Below are 19,286 nucleotides of genomic sequence, written 5' to 3' on the forward strand. Positions count from 1 at the left end.
GTTTTATATAGAGACATATATTTTAGACAGCATATAATTGTGAAAAAAACTGGAATTCTAGAGCGTCAAACCTTTCTTGTGTACCTCACCTGCAGAACATGCAGCAGTGATACAGGTGAGAGCCCAACATTGTTAGGCCACTTTTCCAGCAACAAGAGGCACATTATTTTTTTCCTGACCTATCAAGGTTTCATATTTTTTAAAACCAATCCTCCCTGAAAAACCAAACAAATAAAGAAAAACTGCACCAAATCTCAGCGATGAAGCTCTGTCCAAGCAGACATTGCATTTAAGCAAGGAGTTACTTAGTGAAACTGACCCATGTTAGTCATACAGTCAATTAAAAAGTTCTGAGTAGGCACTCGTATCACTCAGCTTTCAAATACATGAACTGATGATAATTCCCTGAAGACTTTTACTTTGCAGAATGAAGCTGCCAGTTCTGATGGGCAAGACTCTAGTGAGGAAGCAGAACTGAAACGCAAAAAGATAGAAACACAGAAGGTAAGTGTGGAGTGGGAGGAGATGGAGGTTACTGTTGTCAAATATGTTTTATATCTCATGAATTTTCTTACATTTCGTTTTGCTATCGTTTGTTCATGTATCCACTACAAGGGGTGGGGGGGGCTTAACTGTATTGAGGAAACAACTCTGTTCAACTGCTTTATCTTGGTGATTTTAAAACACACCGAGACATCGTGTAGTCCATCTTTGCAAGTCAAGGATTTTCCCTATTCTGGCCTTTGAGATTTATCTCTAGGGTAGCTGTAGTCCTAATGGCAAATGGTATAACTAAAATAGCATTTTGAGACTGAAAGGGTAAGGAAGATGTACCATAGATCACAGCTTTATTTTACTTAAAGAATAAAGGAAGGCAAAATTCCTTACATAGGCTGACATGGGCTACATGTGGATTGGAATGTGAGCTATATAACCCTGTGATTAATCATATTTAAAACAGATGCATTTCACAGAAATCATGTGTTTGATTAGAACTTTGTTCCATGTGGTGGTTTTATATTAATAACTGTTTCTATAGTACTGTACATGGCAGATACTGCTCTTACCTATTCTATGATTTTTTTCCCCCATCATCTGCAAAGTACAATGTAAAAACAAGCTAACCTTACGCCTAACCTGAAAACTAGAGGTGAAACTGCAAGTGAAGCTTTTTCTGTTTGAGTGAGTTGGTGAAATTTAAACTGAATTTTTAATATTTTTTGATTAATGCATTTGGCTTCAAAGCTAATTTTAAGTAGAGATTCTAATTTTACATTACTTTGTTGAAGATTACTATGTACACTAAAATTACAACCATGCAAATCAAGAACTGTAATTAAATTTTGAGGAGTTGCCATTATTTCAGCATAGAAGATCAGTTATTATACTTGTGTGGTGATTTTGTCAGTGGAGTCCTCCTTTCACAGTCTGTACAGTAGTGAGAGAAAGGGAAATGAGTAATCCAAGAATACTCCTCCTTAAAATGTTCTATTAAATAGGTTGCTGATGATTTGAAGTTGGTCCTTTTTTTGGTTGTTTACTGTAGGCCCAAGCAAATGCTCGTGCTGCAGTTCTGAAGGAACAGTTGGAGCGAAAGAGAAAGGAAGCATACGAAAGAGAGAAAAGAGCCTGGGAAGAACATGTAAGAAAGTAAATCTGTTACATGCAGTCAAAGTATGTAGGGCCCTATCTTAGTATAACTAAAATCCTATACTGTGATTTTTCAAGACAAGTAGTTCTGAAATTGAAGAGAGTGTCTTGTGTCAGTCAGCATTCCCTGATTAGAAGCCTAATCTTAGATATGCTTGCAGGAAGACTTCAGAATATCAAATCTAAAAATCATTAGGATCACCCCAACTATATTATTAGTGGTCTGTTAATGACCAAAATGTATTTTATCTTCTTTTACTTTTGTGTGCTATAGAACAACCAGTCCAACTAGTAATAATATAGAAAAAGCAGGATGTGAAGCTGACAAACCGATGTGCAGTGGGCAGTTGTCTTTTGTATGAATGTGTGGCATTGTTGTCCTTTTATAAGGATTACATGAGCCTAATTGATAATACTGTGTTTAATATGCAAAGTCTTGAAGTTAATTTTTGATTTAAATTTTTTTAATTGAATCTATACAGCTGATTGCAAAAGGGGTAAAGAATCCTAATGTGCCTTTTCATGTGGAAGCTACAGAACATAGTCCTATGAATGAACTACAAGAGCCTGGAGCAGCTCTTCCTAAGCCACAACTTCCAGTGAAGCCTGGTGTACCTGTCATCTCAATGACTTCTGCTTTGAAGGAAGTGGGTGTGGTAGGTACTTTTGCTTAGAGGCTAAAATGTCATAAATACTGATTGGAAAGAGAATGTTTAGAAAAAATGTATAGGTTAGGTAGAAAAAAATTGTTAAGGTCATTTGTTGCTTCTAATTAGGGAAAAGAAATTTAAAAAAAAAAAAAGAAAAAAATGTAAAAAGAAACCAAAGCTTGGAAGCTGTTGAAACACATCTGTGTGCTGAAACTGAAACTCATGTTTTGAACAAAATGGCTTATGATGAACCCCAGGCTGCAGTTTCCATTTTGATCAGGGCAGTCATGTTTAGTGGAAGACATTAACTTCCAGAATTTTCATCAGCCTCTTGAAGAGAGGAGTTAATGAGTTGGTTACTTGGTGGAAGTGAGCAAATAAATTTTGAATGATAGGACTACATTATATTAATGATTGATTGTTTTCAGTGAGCTTGAGTGTGCTAAATATTACAGAGAGGACAAAGCATAAGATTCTCGAATCTGTTAGTGCCGTCTCTTCTTATCTAAAAGAGCCTCCTGATTTCTATTTTCCACACTCTCGGTCCTGATATTGTAAATACTTACATGTTTACCTCAATTGCTTTATGTTACAACTGTGAAACAGAGCAGATGAGTGTAACCTTGTACAGTTTAAATTTTTAACATGATCTTTGTTAGTTTGAATGCTAGCTTTTGTATTTTTACCTAAACTGCTTCTAGATTTCAGTGTACTGTAGTACTTCATACTGTATTCAACCCTGAAGGCCTTGAGTATGGGAATATAATGAAACTTATACTGAAGAGTATATATAAAATGTAATACATTGAAAGATGTCAGTTGATAGCTGGAAAAATAAATCATGTTTGGACAAATACTTAAGTCATTAGCATATTTTTTCCACGTGGACAGTTTGTCTCACAGTAACGCAGGACAGTGACTATAATAGACTGAAAAATAGCACACAGAGCAATTGGAGATGGAGAATACGAGCCTTGTACTCTGATTATAAATTCTACATTTTTGCCTTCAATAGGTAGTTTGCTTATTTACATATTACTTGTCTCTTTTCCCTTCTGTTTTTTCTTCACGGATTATCCTTGACTCTGTGCTTGCCACTTTTTTGGTTCTCTTCTAGAATTACTCATTTGTAGCATAGAAATTTGGTGGCATCTTGCTGTAGAGGCCATATCTGGCTTTATCTCTACATGTTTCATGCTCTGAAATCTCATTTGTCTGTCCAAATGGAGTGATTCATTTGCTTATCACTTTCAGATAGTGAATGGTTCAAAGATGGAAGGTGCCCTTGAAATTCTGTCTTTGGAACAGAATAAAACTGAATAATCAAGCATTCTGTTTCAGTCTACCTGCAGTTGTCATTGGAAAGGTTTTAGACTATTGTGTCTATTACTATTCTCAAGATAATTTTTTTTCTGACGTGTTCTTCTACTTTCTATTTCATGCTTCTTGGACTTAAAGGATGAACATGTAACTGCTGTCCAGGAATCTGAGGAGGAAATAAAAAAGCCAGATTTTGCAATACAAGTATGTCAAATTATATACAGTTTCATTTAGGCATCCTTTTAAGAAAGGCACTATTTTAAGTGGCATATGTTGGTCCTTCTTTCAGAATAAGAGAGACATTCTGAGGAGATTAAATCAAAACCTTAAGGCTCAAGAAGATGAGAAAGGAAAACAGGAGTGTAAAAATATCTCTGAATCAGCTGGATCTGAAGATCATAAGGAACAACAGGGTGACCAGCCACCTCTGGGAGATCGCAAAAAATGGGAACCTGGGGCATCTGAGTTGGTCGTTCCTCTAGCTGAGTTATCAATGGAAGATTCTCTCTCTGGAACAGAGTGTAAGTACTTTTTATGTTTGTCACCATGGTATTAGTAAATCAGTTTGCCATGCGTAGTGTTTGTTTTTATAAAGCAAGTATTCTTTATTGTTATTATCTTGTTATCAGTTACGTGTCATTCGCTTCTAAAAAGCAGATGGTTATGTATTCCCTTAAATAAGGGATAAGGCACGGGCTGAGTAGTTAAATGGCCTGTAGGAGATTGAGTAAATAATTTCATCATTTCAACAACAGTTACCTAAGTAAATGCATGGTTACTTTCTTTGTAGGTGTCTTTTAAATAGGCACTAATTTAATGAAAAGAATAAAAAGCATTTAAAATATATGAAAGTTTCTTACTTAGCTTGAAAATCCTGTTATGTTATCAGTAGGAAAAAAAAAGGTTTTTTCTCAATTTTTATCTGTTACTTCTATTGAGCCTTTCTTAGCTTTTTCCTTTCTTAAATCAAGACTGTCATTCCAAATTTTCTATTTGCCTTCTCTGGGCTTTTGGTTGGAACCCGTTTTTCCTGGTTTCAGTATGTCTTACTAAAAGTCTGTTTCACATTTTAGAAATAAATAATCATTGAGAATGTGACAGTTGCACCTTTGCCTAGTAGTTTTATAGGGCTAGAATGTTAGAAGATAAGAAACTTCCTTTGCTCTGTTTTTCTTTGTTGCTTTATATCCTGTTTTCTTTGGAGAGAGAAATAACAGAAATAAATGTCAAAGGATAGCAAGACAAGAGACTTTCTAGTTTACCATTTCAGGTAAAGTTCAAGACCATTCCATGCCACAGTTAAACATTTCTCATACTGCTTTCTTTTGGAGTGCGTGAACTTCTGAAAAGAGCTGCTGCTGCTATTAAGCTGCATATGTCAACTGATATTGAATAACTCCTGTTACTGATTGGAATTGGCAGAAGAAAAACTCTAGATGAGCACAGTCTTTAGGCTGTCTGATTTGGGGTGAGGTGACATGAGTTCTGGTTTTGTAGCCTTTGTAGGTTTTAGTTTTGTGGAGGTTGTGTGTTTGATTTTTTCATTATATAAAAAATGAATAAAAATTTCTAATTCAGAAAAGTTTTTATGTTTGTGTCCTAACAGGTCAAACTCTGGGGGAAGTAATTAAGTTAGATATTGGTGAACCTCACAGGAAAGTCTGGGGAAAAAGTCCCACTGATTCAGTTCTGAGGATCCTAGGAGAAGCAGAGCTGCAGCTGCAAACTGACATACTTGAGGAACAAGATGAAATAAATGGTAAGCACAGCGGGTAATTATCTGCACTGTAAGTGCAGTGACAGTTTATCTACTGAGAAAAATTTTGAAGTAATAGAAGCATATTCTTATATTCTCTCTTGTTTTCTACTTCTGGGTGTTGCCTCAGTTCTGAATGTAAGCACAAGCTAATACTAGAGGACACCAAAATATTTAAAACTCAGTGAAGTGGTAAGAAATTGACCAGGATGTACTGAAAGGAAAGGATCTTCATTTTGCTGAAAAGTCTTAAACTTTGCCTTTTAATAGAAACAGTCCTACTTTTTGAAAGGATATCATCATCTGAATATTGTATTAGATGTGTCCTGCAACCTTGTTGTCAGCATGTGACTTATCATATCAATCAATTTTTTTTTTTCTGGTCAACTCGTACCCTTTGTTCTTTCTAAGGACGAAAGGACTTACGTTTATTCCAAATATAAACTTGTACTAAGGATAATGTAACATATGAAATTAAAATTTTGATATTTCTGGCTTTCTTCTTTATAATAGTTGTACTAAAAGCATGCAAACTTTTTTTTCCCCCTGTTTTCCTTTAAAGAAACAAAAATTCCCAACTTACATTATTAGCCACACTGGAATTTGTTATCCAAACATGGCGAAGCACTGTTTAAATAATAGAATCATTTTCTGTTAGGTACTGCAGTACTTCTTGAAGGAGATCATCAGTCTTCATCGGAGGAGAAGGAAGAGAAGGCTTTTTCTCCTGTTGGAGCTCAGTCTTCAGCACCAGATGGTGTTACAAAGCCTGTCATGACTGTACCAGAAGAATCTCAAAGAACTGGACCCACCCTGGTGCAGAGCAAACCTGTTATGCTGGATGGTAACTCATTTCATCAATAATTCTAATTACAATCTGTTTATTGAATGCAATAAGGGGAGGAATGATCCTGTATACTTTCATATCTTCCCATAAGTAATGTGCAGTTTTCTATTAACACATTTTAGGTAGGGCCTGGTGCTTTCTATGCCTGTATTGTAACTGATTCAGTAATGTATTTGGTAAATTTCCAGAAACATTTTTTGTCTGCTTATAGAAAACTTCTGAGTACAAATAGAATTCTTAAGTGCTTCAAATTTTTTATTGTTAATTTGGTGGGGTTTTGGTCTGCTTCTCCCCATCAATTGTGCTGTAATCTTTTCCCCTATATGATACCAGCATCCTTTTGATCTCTGGGGGCATGTTACTGAGGTTTTTAGAAGACACAGTTCATTGGAGCCTTAAGATACTCTCCTGGTATCAGAAAAGAACCAAAACGTTTAGCTCTGGGATTACAAAACTTCTGCTGTTTCTGAAAAACACAGAAAATTATTATAGCTGAAGGATTTAAGTGTAATCTTAAAATGTATACTCCCCCATCTTTTTGCTTGGTTGGGATTAATTTTTAATATGGTAAATAATTATTAATTTTAGAGCCTGATGATTTGGAAGCAGAGATGTTGGAAGAATTGGAAGATAAAATGCGCCAGAGTAAGGAGAATAAAGAGTTTCCTATCACTGTTAATGAAGTGTGGGTAAAAGAGAAAGAGGATACGTAAGTACTCTCTTCTGACCTCTCTCTCCATTTCAAACAACTGAGCTTTATCTGAGGGTTTTTTTGGACATGTCAGTTAAAATGTTACACTAAGCTAAAGCTTCATTGCTTGCTGCTGTGTTAGTTTTACTGCACTTGGTGACTTCAGTAGACTAATGACCATTTTTTGCATGGTGTTTTACCCTTGATGTGATGTGTTATAATAGGGCACAACATGATGGAATGAATGAGGCAGCTTCGGAGAAAGTAGTGCTGGACAAGGTGCAATCACAAAAGGAAGCTTCAGCAGGTCAGTGCAAGTCTCGTGTTCCATGGCTTGGCAGTACGGGGTGCTTGAGCCATCCCTTCTCACTTCATTAAGAGTGAGGTTTTGTTTGCTTCTTCAGTTCTTACTTCTAAAAAGGAATTTTCTGATGGATTAGGAAGACAAATTGGGGGTATTATGTTTGCCACTTTGGAAGAAAACATGTTACATCAAAGCTACACTGTGTATAGATGAACAGGACAGTGGCCCATACTGACACTTGAAAGTGGATGTCAATTTTCTGAATGTTACAGCTTTTTCAATTGACTATTTAAGATGTTATGAGATCTGATGATTTACTTAATAGAAGTGTTGCTTTGTTAATACATATCTCAAATTAATATTGAGCTGCAGCTCAATGTTTTAAACAGTTCCTAATGACAATCTTTTATCTTTATTGTATAGAAGAATTGCTTATTCTTGGAGGTCTGGGAAGTAGCTTCAGAAACTGGCAGTACTATCAAGTATCATTGGTGATACTCTTGCATCAAATTATGGGTGCCTTAAGCAAAGTGGATGGGTTTTTTTCCCCCTGTTTGGGCATATTATATTGAGATAACTTTGAAGAAATATATAAGGTAATAAGCAACAGGTGAAAATGGATGACATAATATCAGTCAAGGATTGGATAATGAGAAAACAGAAGGCATGAGAACAGAACAGGCTATAGCTGAAGGTTGTATATTCTCCAAAAGTTAAAATGGGAAAATGTCACATTATAATGGTATTTACTAAAATAATCAAAAATATTTTAAGACTTTTAAAGTGCTATCTACTTTTCCCTCTAATTGCATAACAGAAATTAGTTTTATTCACATTAGTTACCGTTTCCTTAAGTGTCTTGGGGTTTTAATCTAGTTAGATTTGTAACAAGCTTTGTTTTACCACATCAGAAACTTGTTCCAGTGACTCTCAGAAAGCTGAACCCTTATTCCAGAGGGTAATACAGCCCACAGCTGTACCAACAGCCTCACCAGTTCTGTCAGCTCAGTCTTCACAGGAAGAGTCTTTTGTACCTCGTTCACGTTCCATATCACCAGCGAAAAATAAAGGCAAAAGCTCATTGTTGATTGGACTTTCTACAGGACTTTTTGATGCAAACGACCCAAAGGCAAGTTTAAAAAGCTAAAAAGAAATACTTTTTTTTTTCTATAGTATTATTCTTACTTTCTTATTGAAGTTGAATGAGGCCAGAACAGATGGCACAACTCTTTCAGGAGGTGTTTGCATCTGTCTAGCCATGTCTTCCCTGTAGTTTGACTGCACTGTGCTCATGGTATCAGCAAGGCTCATGCAGCAGTGAAAGTCTCTGGTTTCACCATTCAGCATTCTGTGTTCCAGGTGTTTGTGAAGGCATTCCGCCCTTTCTCTGAGACATAACTGAGGGAGTTTATGAAGACATTTCTAATTTGCCGCATCTGCTTTCTCCCTTTTGTGCATTCTTTTTAGAATTGTTACTACCTTGCCATCATAAACATAATCACTGAACAGGGCAGCAAAGCTATCTTGTCATTTCTGCCAACCAAGTGATTTTTTTTTCCTGTAGGATTTAACCTACCATAATAGCTTCTTGTTGTGAAGCAGAAAGCCTGAAGAACAGTGAATGGAAGTAACTGGTTTCTTAAAGACATTTCCTGACCAGCTACATAGGGTTGAGTTGCAGCTCACACTCTGAAATGAGCTTAGGGTGGTGGAACGTGGTTTTGATACAGATTTAAAATATGTTAAGAGGTGTTATGAAACTAGTAGATGAAACAGACTCTTTATAATCCAGGCAAGTATTGCATGTAATTCAAAGTGGAAAGTGCATGAAAGAGCCACTGCTTTTTGGAGAAACAACAGTGCCAAGGTCTCTGGAAACAGGCATGCTTGCATTGCATTTAGTTGTTATGTAGAAAAGGATTTCCTAGGTGGTGCAATGCTACATAAGAAAGAATGTTTCTTCCTTTGACTCTCAGTCTTTTTTTGTGACTGCATGAAGTTGCACTATTGATGAATAATTGAATATTGAGTAGTGGCTATTGGTTGATGCATAGCTAGGAAGCATAATAATCAAGGATAGTGCTGTTTGCATCTGTGATAAAAAATTCACAGATCCATATATTCACAGAAATGGATTTTTTGCTCTCATTTTCATTTCTCAAGGGTTAGTCTATTATCAACTCACCTAGTTTATGAAGCTGTTAATCTGGGAGTTGTACAATGATTACAGAAAATGTAACTTGTGAGTAGGGAGAAGACGAACATTCTTTGCACCTTATCTGATTGAGAAAGTAGTGGTTATGCTTTATGATGGAGTTCTCTGGTGCACCTGTATGAAGTGCTTCAGTATGTCACTTATTACTACATATTTGGCGTGTGTTTTGGCCAGAATTGTTTGACACAGCTTCATTAACACAGACTGGAGGGGCAGAGAGCTTGGAGAAATGCAGCAGGTGTGTTGTTACTACTGCAGCAGACTTGATGACAGAGAGCAACGCATTCCCTTTCCTCATTTGGTTGCAGCAAGAGGATATTCAGTACTTCTGGGCAGTACCTGCAAATGTAACTTTCTGGAATTTCCCAAATACACTTCTGCTGCAGCTCTCACCCAGAAACTATGGAAACCTTTAGCAGGGAGCAGGGTAGACAGAGTTCATGTCCTGTGTGTAGGCTAACAGAAGTAAGCTAATAGGAACAGAAGCATTTTTCAAAATACTTGGGAACTTTCAAATACAGGGTAAGGTCAGTTTTCTAATTGTTCCTTCACTTTCATAGTAGAGGTTGAAATGGACCTTGAAATTGTTCCTTTGATGGCAATGCTATGAAACTGCATTGAAATACACCATAAACAAAAGTTACTGTTTTCAGTGACCAACCTACAAAAATAATAAAGTGTCATTTTAAAACTTACTCCTTTGTCAGCTATTTAAAATGGTCTTAACGACAAGTGATTGACACAAATACATTGTAAAAAATTGTATATATATTATTTATCTGCTTTAGGGTTCCTTTAGTTAGCTGTCAACGTGGTGAACAAATCAGCACAAAACCAGGAGCTGTATGTCACTTGATGTTCTTAGCTTTTCAGTCACTGTAACCCGTAGAAGCAGGAGGAATGCTTTCCTTTTAACTGAGAGGTAAAAGTCAATATGTCAAATTTTCAACAATTAGAGTATCTGTGCTGGACACATTGTTATTTTTAAATTTACCTTCAAATGAAAAAGAACAAAAAAAGGAATGTCATCCTAAAGTATTCTGTAAACTCAAACTGTCTTTAATATTGTTACCAAGCAGGCTTTCTATTGCCTTTGTAGATGTTGAGAACATGTTCACTCCCAGATCTTTACAAATTGTACAGAACTTTAGTTGATGTTCCCAGTGTAGCAGATGTGCAGCATCAGCATAATCTTGAAACAGATGATACGGAAGATGAGCAAGCCAAAGAAGGACCCTCTGATTCTGAGGATATGTGAGTGTATCAAGTTTATCAAGTATTTTAAGAGCCATCTTGGATCAAGAATGTTTTTGGTTAGATACTGTTATACACACTATACCAGCATGGGGTTTTAACCCAGATTTTTAAAATTTTGTATTGAATCATCATTTACTTTAAGTCTTTTTCCAGAGAATTGAGAAGCCAGTGGGGTATACTGTATACAATAGCTGTCTGAATTTCCTTCCCAAAATCCATCCAAGGTGCTATTCTGTCTGGTGTCTGCAACTTGCATTTTGCTCAAGCAACTCAGAGTTGATTGCTATTGGTCTTCTAGAAATAAAGATTTCTTGAATATTTCCTTTCTTTCTATGTTCTGGGAATATTGCTCATTTATCTCCTCTACTGTTGTATTAGAATGTTCTTCAAGTCCCCCAAATTCTTTCAGGGGCTTCAAAATCTGACCCTGGAATTGACTATTTCCCACAGCTTGGATAGTCTGGTGTATCTATTCTGATTAGATCTAGATGTCTTTTTTCTCCAGACACATTTTCATCTGGATTGAAAATGTTGTACTTGCCAGGGTTCTATAATAGTGCACAATTACAAGGATTTTGAAATTATCTTACTAATACAGTTGAATTGAGGACTTACTATCTTTTTATGAGACTGTTGGGTATCTGTTTATTCCCTGTGGTTGCATGATACAATGGTATCGATGCTGTAGTCATGTTGGACTGAGGTCACAAATAGCTGGGGGAGGGGGGCCGGAGGGTGGAGGCTGTCTCTTGGGCTTTTTTTCTCCTCCTGCTAGATTGGCTTTTCAGTTTGCTGCTTAACAAAAGAAATGAACTCTTGCTACAGGGTTTGTCTTGTAAAGTATTAATTATATAAACTTTGTATCACATTCCTTTAGTATGTTTGGAGAGACAGATACAGATTTGCAGGATCTCCGAGATTCAATGGAACAGTTGCTTAGGGAGCAGCCTAGTGAGGAACTGAGTGAAGAAGAGGAGTCTACTTTAAAGGCTAATGCCATGGAATGCATAACAAATGGTACTGAGCTGGATGAAGCAGATGAAAATAACCCCAGCAGTGAAAGTGCTCTTAATGAAGAATGGCAGTCAGGTATAATTTCTGTTACACCTGTTTCATAAGTTATTTATTTATGTTAAAAATTCAAACACAGAATAATGTTTTAGCTTTGTTAACTTGTAATGAAGTAAAGCTCTAATTAATAGTTTGTATACGTAAGTGTAAAAAAATCAGATAATAGTCAGACTTTCTGAATGTTAAGGTCAACATCTAAGCAGCATTCCATGTTGCAAATTAAAGCTTGGCTGTTTGTTGGGCAGTGATGGTAAATGCCATTTTCTCTAAGTTATCTAAAACTTGGCTTCAAGGAAGATCAAAGACAGAGTGCATTGTATGTCTTGAATAATTCATGGCTTTAGGTGTGAAAAAGAAATAGCAATTGACATGGCTGGAGTATCTGGGATCCAGCTTAAATTACAGTTAAGTAATTTAACAGGCAGTCAGAAGGAACATGAAATTATTCACCTTGTCCTTAGCCAAAATTAGGCATTAAAGCAGTCAGAATAAAAATGAGACAGATAAATTAATTACCGCTTTCAGCATTTTGTATTAGATATGCACAACGTCCTGAAGTCTCAGTTCTGTTTTTTAAATTCTGTGGAAATAGAAGTATTTTGCTTTAAAATTAAGTGCATTTAGAAATCTGGTTATAAAAAGTTGTAGAGGATCAGTAACTCATCTGAAACATAGCTTTTGTGTAATTTTTATTGAAGACAATTTTCAACAACTTCAACATCTGTGAATATACCTGTAAGATATTATCTGTATAATACATTCCAAGAATTATTTTAAAGTAAAATAAACTTAGTTAATGTCTTTAATTTTGTGACAGTGCTGATGTTATACGCTGGTTACATGCAACACTATCTGCTTCTGTGATTCTGCTGTTATTGCAAGTGCTAGTGTTTAATACCAGTGTCCTACCTTCTAGATATTCCATAAGAATTGCAGGTTTCATTTTTGGGGCAGGGAGGAAAGCAGGCCAGCCTTCAAAAGGGTAACAGATAGAACTTGAGACAAAATCTGCTCAAGACCGAGACATTAGATAGAGGATTAGAAATAACCTAATGGGTTTCTAACCTACATACAACTTTTCTTTTTATTTTAATGGTAATTTCTTATTGATTTGACTGTTGATGCTTGAATGAAGGATGTGATTTGGTCAGGACTAGACCTTACACTAGTCATATATAAGAATTGTAAGTAGTAGAGTTCTAATACTAACTCACGAAGTCTGTGATCTACCAGGTAATACTATTTAAAGGTTTGATAGTGTATGCTCTGAAATGTAAGAAGTTGTATGTTTTTCCCTGGTAGACAAGTTCTCTCTGAATTTCAATGCTTATTTAAGATAGTATTTTTTCTTGCATTTCATAATGGGATTTTACATAGGGATTCTGTCTTGTATTTTTTAAAACATCCTTTTTTTGTTAGATTTACCTAATGTTTTACTGTTACAAACCTATTTTTAAGGTTTCTGTAAGGTTCTGTAATTTTGCCTATAAGCAAAATTATCTTGATTTCTCTCCCGTATCTTATTGCACCACTCAGCATACTTAATTTTCTACACAACAGACATGCCCTTATAAAAGAATGAGGAACTCTGTAGTTAAATTAATACTGGGGTTTTTTTAGACTTGCTCCATGGAACAAGATGCATCTCAGGGCAGAAAGTAATGGATGGGTAACATACGTGTCCTTATTTTTTTGCTAGAAGACAGCTGCTTCATTAACGAGCTCCTTTCCCTTGCGTGGGACAGCTGCCAAACCCTTCATGAATTTCACCTCAGAAATCTATAGAGTGGTGGTATGAAACTTGACCTACTTTGCTAACTAAAATTCTGCTCTAAGACCATACTTTGTATCCCTTCAGGCTGAATACCCTTATGGCTAATTGTCAGAGTGGGGATTTAGAGGGGATAGCTGGACACTTCCCATTTGGGATTTTTTTGAAGAAAGAGACTATTCCTATTTTCTTGCACATTGTCAGAACATCTGCCAACATCATCCAGTGCTCCTGAGCTTATCTGTTTGGTTGCATTTAAAGGTTATCTATTTTAGAGACTTAGAAACAACATTAAGAATGTAGGAAAACTGAAGGGGTTTTACTGTTGTTTTGTTTCTTTCTAGATAATAGTGATGGAGAGATTGCCAGTGAATGTGAAGAATGTGATAGTATCTTCAGCCATTTAGAAGAGTTGAGATATAACCTGGAGCAGGAAATAGGCTTTGATAAATTAATTGAAGTTTATGAGAAAATAAAGGTTTGTGGAATAAGCTCAAGTGGAAATATTTTAAGAAACAAGTACCTAGGACTGTTTTCTTTGCCAGTTAACTAATTGCTTTGTGTGACTAGAGTAAAAGGTTTTTTTCTATAGTCTTTTATTCTGTTTTGGCACACTAAAATATTAACAGAGAAAATGCCCTGACGGTGGATTAAAGAGAAGAACTTTGGTCTTAACCAAGAATTGCATTTAATAAATTTGAACTATTTAATTTTATACCCATTTTAATTTTGGCAACATGGTTTGTTCTTTCCCCCAGGTTACACTTGAAGATGAGGATGAAAATATTGATATTTGTTCAACCGTCATTCAGACTGTTCTTGGAAATGAACACAAACACCTGTATGCCAAAATACTTCACCTGGTAATGGCAGATGGAGCTTACCAAGAAGGTAATCTTCATGTATCCTGGCAGTTACGGCTCGTCTTACGTTCTTTCTTGGTCATATACAATATAGGTTCTAATACACTTCTAAAACATCGTAGTATCACAGAATATAGAACATATCTGTGCTTTGATTGGTTAAATTAATTAAAATTTTCCACAAAGGGTATTTTTATTCCTGCAGCAAAATGTGGCAGACTTTGCTGACCACTCTGATTTAACAGAATGTACATGTACAGTCAACTGTAACAATAATTGGCTTACAAAAGGTACAGTGTAATTATTTAATTTCTGTACAACAGTTACACAGATGGGGAAAGTGGAAATCCAGAACAAAACTTTCAGAATCAAAACAAATTTTATCCTAAGAATTAATGAACTTTTAGCTAAAGTAGTATTATGCTTTCTGTAATATTACTTTTAATATGTTGCACCTTCGCTCCTTTTCTGAAAATTTCATGGAGCTCTTTATCCTATAATTAGCATTTTTCAGAAGACTTTGATGTGTATGTACCATCCATCTTAGTTGGTGACTCAGTAATACATGAAGAAAATTTATTTTGCTCTGGAGCCCTGCCCAGCTTAGCACAGGTTATGAGGCAGATGGATGGTTCCTCAATCTTTCAGAGTCACTCTTACGAAAAACCACACAGACCACCATCAGTGAGGGAATGGGTTTGGTTTTTTCCGTTTCTCTCATGTCAAAAATTTAGCTGCAGTTATCTATTTTTAGATTTCTAATGATCAAATTCTTCACTGGAGAGGGGAAAAAAAAGAAAGCTAAAATTTTAATTAGTTTTATAGAAATCAGAAGCATCATATATTGGCTTTAGAAGTGTGTGTAATGATCATCATTTAATGTATTTCAATTTTGAAAAAAATATTCAAATGCATGTTAACCAACACATGCTTTGTGCATATTTTAAATTCTTTTACAAATGTGTTGCAATAGCATTATAAGGTCAAGTAAGTGTACGGCTTTCTATGACTTTTATATGCAAATACTTGAGGGGGGAAGTCTTAAGCCTAGTTACAAAAACATAATAATTTTTTAAAAATTCTAATACAAATTACATTTTCCCATTTTTTTTCTACTGATACAGAACCACTAGGTAAGAACTATCAGTTCCATGTTGTTTTTGTGCTGTGTTAGAGAAATATGACAGAGAAATGTCTGAAAAATACTTTTTCAGCCACAATTTATTGATTTAATGACAGATTTGGAAAGATACACTGTAGTAGTTCATTTTTCAAGTGTCCAAAAGACTGGCAATGTAGAATAATAAGAAAATGGTTACTATAGTGTTACCATTTTCTTTTGCTTGCTACTCTGCATTAAGGATATTTTAAAAGTAGTACGAAAAGGCTTAAATGAAAATTTGCTGAAATGCTGGCATATAAATTATAAACTGTTGTCTGAGTGAATCCTATTAAAATGAGCTGACTTTTATCTTGCAAAATGCTGATTAACAAGTGGCTATTTTTATTAGATTCAGTTCTAATTCTGTATTTTACAAATGTGTGGTAGCATCCAAGAAATGATAAGAAGAAGTCATTCTTTACATTTTAGACACTTAAATTTAAAAGTCCTATGCTAATAGGGTGAATAGAGGACAAATGACAGACAGAAGGATCTTCCTGAGCTTCTGTCTCAAAAGCCTTATACTCTTCAAATAAGAAATGTTGGGAAAAAATTACTATTGCTCTTTCCTAAGAGGATTGTTCTCACTGAAGCAGGCCACTTGAGGTGCAGCTATCTTAAATTCGCTAATCCAAGGTGACACGATGTTCAATATTTGTGTGTAGCGCTTTAAGGCAGCTTTGGTAATGGTCACCTCATTGGTGACAGCCTTAGTGGATTCTTGTGTTATTGCTCACTAAATTGTGGTTTCTAGATTGTTTTGTAACCCTAGCTTTACTTGTGTCTATGTGTCTCTTCTTTTCACACTGTCTGTCCCCCTCTTCTACTTTTTGCAGGTAATGATGAATAAACCTGACTCAGGAAATTCCTTAGTGCTTACTACATATCAGTGTCTGAAGTCTGCACAGCTGAGTAACAAATTGTAGTGGAGAATGTAACATGGGGCAGGAGAGGCAAGACTTTAAAAAAGAATATTGATTGTATGAAAAAGAGAAAAAAACATGCCTTTTAAACTGAGATACCTTTAGAGTTCTCTTGTGTGGATTTGCATATGTGTTCCTGAAATTTTAGGTGCCTAAAATTTAAAAAAACACACACCAAACAGCCAACAACAACAACAGAAAAATCAACAAAACCCAAAAACCTCAACAAACCAAACAAAAAATCCCAAACCTGTAACCTCTCAAATTTCAAAAGAAACAGAGAAAGAAATACCTGTATATATTCTGATACAAAACTGAGACCTGTAATTAAAACAGAATTTCTGCCATATGAGCAGTTAGCTGGTAAGGTTGAGCAGTTGGAAGCATTACTGTGTTGTGGAAATACTCACATCTGGCTATTCACTTACATACTTCAAATAGCTTTTCTTTACACCTACACAAAGAAATTATTTTGTTTTTATTGACTCTCATGGTTGTATTTTAATAGTATCTTTATCTAGTGGTCCAGTTCAAGTATTTCACTTGTATTTTGAAGCTGAAAGCTTCTGTCACATCTGAAATATCTTAATAGTGTTTCTGAACCAGGGCAAACTGGTACATAAGTCATCATTGAAATGTCTGGGGCAGGGGGATTGAGATTATAAAATCCATTTGGAGCTAGAATACTCTTTTTTTCAATATTTTTCTTCTTCTTCCCCTTCCCAAAAATCCCAGTTGTTTCCCTCTCTTGAATTTTGTAATCTGGTCAATGATGATGTACTACACTGTTGAACTGAAAGGGGGGAGGTTTCCTGTTTGGCTTTAAAACCTGGCTGTTCTAGTCATTGCTCCAGCAGCCACAGGGGAAAATGAAATATTGCAGCCGCAAGTGCTGTGTAATACTTCACATCTTTTGGCTCCTGTATTGTATGGCTTGGTTTCCACCACCCTACAAGCAAAAGCAGGTTTCTTCTGACACACATTTCCTTATTCCTCATGTCAAAGCAGTAATACAGGGCAGACATTATGGATTCTGCTGTTTTCCAGTCATCGTCTCTGCATCAGCTTTACTGGTTTACCCATTACAGTAAGTTTCTTGTTATGAATTTGATGAATTGTCAAACTTCCAAGTGCCCTATTAGACAAAAATAGGTTTGGTTGGGTTTTTTTTTCAGCTACAACCAGTCACAATCTAAAACTGTCAAAAGTTGCTTTTCCACAAAGTAAAAGCAAGTATATATAGATATATATGTATATATTTATTATTTAAACTGTCAAAATATGTACATGATTTTTGTATAATTGTTTTATGGTGTCATTATTAAAATTTTGCCCACTGAAAAGTGTTAATTTTTTTAAAGATACCAAACTTACTCTAGTTCAGCAGTATCCTGGGAATCTGTGGTGAGAATAAAATTAATAGTAGTAATAATTAATTGCCTTTAATAGATTATTTTTTATATCCTTATTTCTTTGATAAACACCTCTTCATCTGATGAGAAACTATGATCATTGTTGGAAACAGTGCTGGTTCTGTCCTATGCTGCTTCTCATTCCCTTTCCTTCTTTATTTCTTTTTTCTTAGCTTCCCACAGTAAACTTTTCACCAGGCTTCTCTTCCATTCCACTTTTCACTGCTGCATAATCTATTCAGAGAGATGATCCTCATGAGCTACATCATCCGTGACATTTAGCAAACACACCCTAAAGACTTCATTAAAAAATTAATCTGAATTGCTTTCCTTTTTTGGGTTTGATTTTTCAAATCATACCTTGCCCACCTTTTGCAGGAAGGGAGCACTCAGAACCTTTAGATTTAAAATAATATAGCATAACTGTATGGAAACAATAAAACACACCAACTGGTGTATTCTATCCTCTATGGTTTTGAATCCCCTTAAGGTGATGCAGTCTTACTGAAGTCAAGGACTGGGCCATGTTCACTTCTTTTAAATTGGAATTGTATCATTATTGACACTGTTCATTTCTTATGTAGTGCACTGGCTACAAAAATGGACATAATCTGCAGACTGCAAGATTTACAAACAGACCTTTTTACCAATCAATGATTTGAAAAATACATGTAAATTGTGGACAGCTTTTCAAGAATAATCTTCAAACCTGCCACCCAAGACTGAATATCCTTGAAATGCCTCAAAAGCTAACTTAAAACTGACACAGTAAATAAGTTTGTCTGCTAAAGTAATACTTTCATCTCAAATGTTAAATCCATATTTAATGTGTGCTATAATGACATCAGGGACAGTGTGGCTGCAAGATAATTAATTGGTCTGTATGTAATTTATTGAAATTAGCTGAGCATTTGGCTTGTGTGCATATTAAATTCACTTTGAAGAATTTTCTGTTGTAATTCTAGTAGCAAATTGAGATATGGACTGGTATTTTTCACACAAAACATATTCTGTGAACTATTTAACATGTCTCTGTCCTCAGACTTGCTTCTTGACCCTTGAAGCCAACTCTTAAGTTCAGTTGAGGAATGTCAAAAAAAAAAAAAAAAAGCAACCAAACAACCCAAAAACGATTAGCAGAAAGGAGTAAGACCCCCAGCAGTGACCTGGTTTGAGCTGAACAGGTACAGTACTCTACCCAGAGCACTGATGCCTAAAACCTTTTTTGAAGAACAGAGCCTGAAGAGGCTTTTGCTCTTTAATTTGCTGAACTCTGATGAGTGCATATTTGAAGTTACTGCTAGAAGGAACTTCAGAAAAATGTGTTATCTGGTTGGGCAACGTGAACCAAGGCAGAGCACAGGTTTTTCTGTGGTCTGGGGAGTGAATGGCTG

At 35.6% G+C, this 19,286-nt stretch overlaps 1 protein-coding gene across 14 annotated transcripts in view; it reads left to right on the forward strand.

The window, feature by feature from the left end:
* Nucleotides 1-19,029, forward strand: part of NEK1 (NIMA related kinase 1) — a 46,953-nt gene extending 27,924 nt beyond the window's left edge. For 6 of the 14 annotated variants that reach the window (XM_048305366.1, XM_048305364.1, XM_048305370.1 and 3 more), the window contains 14 exons: nucleotides 412-504; nucleotides 1,547-1,642; nucleotides 2,133-2,306; nucleotides 3,759-3,824; nucleotides 3,910-4,141; nucleotides 5,227-5,379; nucleotides 6,035-6,220; nucleotides 6,812-6,932; nucleotides 7,139-7,221; nucleotides 8,130-8,347; nucleotides 10,533-10,687; nucleotides 11,568-11,779; nucleotides 13,877-14,010; nucleotides 14,291-15,513. In XM_048305366.1, coding sequence (XP_048161323.1) covers nucleotides 412-504; nucleotides 1,547-1,642; nucleotides 2,133-2,306; nucleotides 3,759-3,824; nucleotides 3,910-4,141; nucleotides 5,227-5,379; nucleotides 6,035-6,220; nucleotides 6,812-6,932; nucleotides 7,139-7,221; nucleotides 8,130-8,347; nucleotides 10,533-10,687; nucleotides 11,568-11,779; nucleotides 13,877-14,010; nucleotides 14,291-14,563 — 2,196 coding nt within the window. In that variant the 3' untranslated portion in view covers nucleotides 14,564-15,513. The other 8 variants (XM_048305367.1, XM_048305372.1, XM_048305376.1 and 5 more) reach the window with 4 other exon arrangements.
* The last annotated feature ends 257 nt before the right edge of the window (nucleotides 19,030-19,286 follow it).

Source organism: Corvus hawaiiensis, chromosome 5 (assembly GCF_020740725.1).
Source record: "Corvus hawaiiensis isolate bCorHaw1 chromosome 5, bCorHaw1.pri.cur, whole genome shotgun sequence".
Lineage (NCBI taxonomy): Eukaryota > Metazoa > Chordata > Aves > Passeriformes > Corvidae > Corvus > Corvus hawaiiensis.